Source organism: Morone saxatilis, unplaced genomic scaffold (genome assembly GCF_004916995.1).
Source record: "Morone saxatilis isolate NCDOM2014 unplaced genomic scaffold, NCSU_SB_2.0 Contig6, whole genome shotgun sequence".
In the NCBI taxonomy this organism is placed as follows: Eukaryota; Metazoa; Chordata; class Actinopteri; family Moronidae; genus Morone; species Morone saxatilis.
This window is the reverse complement of record NW_023340206.1, coordinates 216,490-221,921: the sequence shown is the minus strand read 5'-3', so window position 1 is coordinate 221,921 and position 5,432 is coordinate 216,490. Positions and strand designations below refer to the sequence as shown.

General features: G+C 38.1%; 1 protein-coding gene across 1 annotated transcript in view; it reads left to right on the top strand.

Moving 5' to 3' along the window:
* The first annotated feature begins 4,621 nt into the window (after positions 1-4,621).
* Positions 4,622-5,432, top strand: part of LOC118340157 (muscarinic acetylcholine receptor M4-like) — a 12,282-nt gene continuing 11,471 nt past the window's right edge. Inside the window, exon 1 of the mRNA XM_035678029.1 lies at positions 4,622-4,705. Within this exon, the coding sequence (XP_035533922.1) occupies positions 4,622-4,705 (84 nt within the window). The remainder of the gene's footprint in view (positions 4,706-5,432) is intronic.

The window sequence follows — 5,432 nt, the reverse complement described above, 5'->3', positions numbered from 1 at the left end:
AAAGAGAGACATAGGAGTAGAACTTCATAGTTTTCGGTCAGTCTGACCGTGATACGGAGTGTTTTGAACGGTGGCGGTTCACTTTGATAGAAAGCATATACTAAAATATTTCTGTGACAGTCACAAAGCTAGAGATCCTGTAAACCAAGGCACCAATATAATATGCTGCATATGGGGAATGCTGTATAGTTACACTGTTCCTGTCCCTCCACGTCTAGCTATAGCCGGTGTCTTGTTGGCGCAGAGCAGATCAACTGTTTACTAGTATGTTGAATCATTAGTGGATGTGTTGCATGAGGTGTTGGAGATCAGCTCAGCTGATTGGTTGACCGATGACCCTTAAGGAAGAAAGAGGGAGAATGAGACTGGACAAAGCGAATAATGGCTTTAATTCAACTTTAGCTGATGTCCTGTCATGTTCTTGATTTCGTCTATGGTAGGAGGCAACAGTTAAAATAACAACTTTACAAGTTTCTAATTTTTGAGCTGTTGCAGTGATAATTACATTCATTCAAGCTGCATTCTGGAAAAACCTACTAGAGGTGTGATAAGATCATTTGGTATATTAAAGTGAAGGGTTTTGAAAAAGTTATTTAGCATTGTTCATACTTTCACCTTTTTTTGGGGAAAAAAAAATATAGATTAATTTTTGCAAATTGGCAGGAAAATCGTTATGGCAATGTATATATACTTATTAGATAATGTTATCATGCTGACGACACTTGCAATGTCTCTATAGATATCAATTATGGTAGAGAGGGCGATAAGTTATCACTAAAATGTTGACTAAACTTGGGTCTATTTAGTTTTTCTTTGTATTTTCACGGTTTTGTTTGTTGTGTAATTGGGAATATAATTGTACGAGTATATATATGATTTGGTAGCCTGACTACTGCTTGAATAGAATGATAATTGGCTTAGTTGATCTTAAATAGTGTAGGTCAATCTCTAGTTTTTTGTTTGTATTCATCTTTCATAAAGTGAGGGCTATTTTACATGTTTTCATGTGCAAGGTGGATTTTTTCTGCTCTTTCTGTTGTCATACACTCATGTTAAATCTTGATATATGTCTTATGTTCCCTTGGGGTGGAATTGTCATTTGTCGGATTGTCTTCATGCTTGATATTATTGACAGCAGGGCTTGGCAGGTTTGAAGCCTTGGATATAAAATGGGGGTGGATATACGAATCGTAGATGGGTCAGAGAGAGAGTGGTGAGGAACTACATCGTTGGACTGTAGCGATAAGCCATTTTTGGTGTCTGCATCGTGAGTGTTGTTACAGTGATATTGGTGAATGACGTTGTAATGTGGTACTATATCTATGGAGTCATTTCTAAGGGGACTGTAGAGATGTGTAGAATTTGGTGTTGAGAGAGTATTAGTATTGTTGTCGTGTGCTTATATGTTGCTGCAGGCGTGAGTGCCTAATTAGGGCCTAAATCTCTGCAGATGCAAGATCGTGTTTGTTAGATGTAGACAAGCCACACCTAGGCTGGGATAATAGATTGGCCATCGGGGGCATGCTACCATAGCGTGGCACCTTATATAGACAACGCCAGCAGTTGGCCAGGTTTTGTTTTGTTGGAGTGTTCGGTTTTGTCGTTGATGGAAGATTGGATAGGGGAGTGGCTGTTATTCGTTTCTTGTGAGTATGGTGCCGTTTTTGACGCTTCTCTGCGCTTTTTGAGCGGTGGGGCTGGGGAGTGTCCGACGTGTTGTCTGGATGATACTTTGCGGTAGATCTCCTTCTACTGCTGGCCAGGTTCTCTCATTGTGCTTCTTTCATAGCAAGAGGTAGGGCTGGAGTGGGATATTTGTTTTGAAACATTGCTATTCATGGAGGAGCTTCCTGTGACTATTGTCGGTACCTCTGGGGTGTGCTTGAGTTAACCTGAATGGAAACAGCAGACATAGACAGTATCATTGATTCCCATGGTTTTGTTAATGGATTTTCTGCGGTTTTCTGGTTATGCATGTCCTTTCTCTCGGTTTTTTTCTTTTTTGTTATAGAGGGAAAGGTTTCAACATAACGGGCTAGTGCGTGATCTTGGTTGTTATTAAAGGTAGGTTCATATAGTGTCTATTGGACCAAGTGGTCGCTTATGGAGTGGTGGAGAGAGTCTTGAGAGGTGAACAGTCTGCAAGGTTGTAGATGGGACGATGGTGCACGAGGGGGGGCTTGGGTGCATCTGTAATTCCGTGACTGAACTTGTTGTTGTCATTTGGGAGAGTGTGAAGTCTACGGTCTCATCTTTTGTCTGGTGAGTGGATTTATACTAGGTTTTTTATCTTTTCTGTCACTGATCATAGCTTTTTATGAGGGATTTGACTTGTTAAATGTGGTGTTGAATCTATCTGTTAACGGTTGAATAGCTAGGAAGTAAACCTTTTGTGACGTTTTATGGTTATTTTTTTTATTATTTGAGTATTTATTTTTAAGACCAGTGTTTCAATGTCAAAGCATTTGTATTTTGGATTTGTAGAAATTCTTTTCCGAGGGCTATTTGATGTGTCTGATAGTTGCTATTTGTTTCTTAAAATTGTTATCGGTTTAGTGTTACAGGGCGTATTTGCTTTTTTAAGGTTAGGGTTTATTCCTTTAGGTTTTATAGTTTTTGTTTATAATCTCGTAAATACAGTTGTAGAGTGGCGCGCTATGTTGGTTATATTGGCTTAGTGTACTTGTATGATTATATTGTTTTTGGCTGGTTTTTTCCTAGTTTGTCTCGATATCTCATATCTTTTTTTTGTGGGGTGGTTTGCTTTTTTTTCCATTTTTTTCTCTAAAGTGGCGCTTTGTGTTACATTGTAAAGCTGGGCTGTGTGACCAATTCACGGTGCATGAGGGGGTGGGTTTAGGTGGTTCGGTTTCACGACACAGTTCGCTACGAGCGAGTTATTGGGCTGAGTATGCCCTCGACACTATAGTAAGACATAATGCATATTTCATACACATTCTCACACACACTTTACACGGCCGGAAGCAATTCAGGGTCAAGGATATTCGACATTGGCAACCAACTAACCTTCCGATTATGGGACGACCCGCTCTGTGCCTCTGCGCCACAGCCGCCCTATGGACTTACATGTAACCCATTTACTGCTCAGTTTTTCTTCTCATCCTGCATCATCAGCAGAGAGAGATCGAGAGAGAACGGAAGAGAAGACAGTAGGAAGATGGCTGTACCACCAAGACTTAAGGGAAGCTTCTTCTCAACCGGTCACCGGCCTTTAAAGACAGGCTTAGTCTTCCTTACGCATTCATTATGTAAAATAGTTATTTTGTATTTATGACTTGTTTTCAAATTTACTGTATATATTTTTTGTATATATATGTGTGTATAATATGTATATTATATATATTATATATATATATATATATATATATATATATATATAATACTATATATATATATATAAATATATATATATATATATATATATATATACTATATAATATTATATATATATTATACTATTAACATATATAATATACTATATGTATATATATATATATTATCTTCTCTGGTTTCATGAAATTCATCAGGAGTATCACCAGTAAATACTAGAACTAACAGTACTGAACCATATTGGTCGCCTGTGTGCACACACAAGTTACCATGGTTACCAGAGGACCTTGCATAGATATAAACATGCTTTATAAAGATGACTTAGAACATCACTGTCTTGACAGTTTACAGCAGATACATCAGCTGATGCAGTTGAAATAGCTTAGCTTTTCATTCATATGAAAACCATATGTACAGTGATCACACACTCCTGGTGTGCTGGTTTGCTTTCACACCACAAACAAACCGCACCAAATTCCAACTGGAGCCCACCTTGTCATTCAGACATTGGTCTTTGCTTCACACAAGTTCTCATAATCTAATCACAAAAAAAGTGTTGCTTAATACACTGAAGGAATACAAAAGGCCATATAATTGCAGAATCATTCTTTGTTTTATATAAATAATGCTTAATTAGTTTAGTTAGCTAATACTTGTTACAGCAACTCAGTGAATGGATCAAATTAATCACATTGGGGGTTAGATTAAAGATATAATAGAGTTTAAAATAAAATGTGTGTTGTATGCTGATGAACTTCACTCAGTCTCATCACAAACTGCAAAAGGAAATCTACCATTATAACCTGGGTTCTAACTTTGGCCACTGGAGTTATCATGAATGATTAGTGTATTCTCAAAAGTAATAGCTGAGATGTTGTAATGTGTTTACATACACATACACATATGTCAAAAGGGGCAAGAAACATAAGTAGTTAGTTATGGGTAACACAGGTTACCCATAATTCACAGAATTAGATGTGAAAATGTTTATACTAATTGGGTTGTCCCCCCCAATAATTTATTTCTGAATAACTTTTACAATTGAAAATATATATTTAATAGAAGTCCACTCTACTTTTGAAATAATTCACACATAAACGCAAAACATATTTTATGTCCTCCCTATGTATCCTGCTCAGTGGTCTCAACCTAGTTTTTACAGTGCTAGAGATGCTCATCTTTCTGACCATGGTGTGGAAGTAGGAACAGTTAACAAGTTAGTTACCTGTAAGTGTTTTTGTTGTTGTTGTTTTTGGTGACTCTTAAAAACATGGAGAAAAGCATGTCAGATTACAATGACCTGATTTACCTGGAGAGTTACGCACTCACACACAGGGGGCACATACTCTGCCAGGTGAGCTACCAGGAAGCCTCAGAAGAAGACTCCATCATGTAAAATAGCTTTATTTTTATTACTTATTATTTATTACCAACACAGAAACTGTGCAAAAAATGAACTCAGTCCTTTATAGTGGGCGGGCCATGTCAGAAGACCTCAGCTCAAAGGCTTGGTTCAGATTTTGCTCCCCCTGTTACGTAACAGAGGGAGTCATTTGCATAGCACCACCTCCCCTCTGACTAACCACCTCCCACGGACAAGAGCTGCCTTTGCTGCTGTCTGCCATGTTTGGCCTGCAAGCCCTGGCTGTTCCTGAAAGCCTGGAGCTAAGTGCTGCAGCTGCCCTGATGTTTGATGCACGGACCAGCACAGAAGACTGCATGTCCGCCAATCATCAGAGGAAGATACATATTTTATTTTGGATTATTTATTTATTTTTGAAATGTGACTAAAATTTTCCCACAAGGACTGCAACTACTTTCTCAAAGGAGTACCAGCTCATGGACCGATACGGACTGTCTGTCACCCAACTTTACGCTTGGAAGCTGTAAGTCCCACTTCCGCCTCAGCTTAGCCGGTGTTTTGGCAGGCAGCTCCTCACTGTTACTAAGTTTAGCTGCATTTCTACTGTGAATATTTTAAAATATTGAAATTTAAAAATGAGCAAAACTCACTCACAAAAATTTGTTTTTTGAACATTAAAACATCTAAACTTATTGTAGTAGAGCCACAAAATACAATT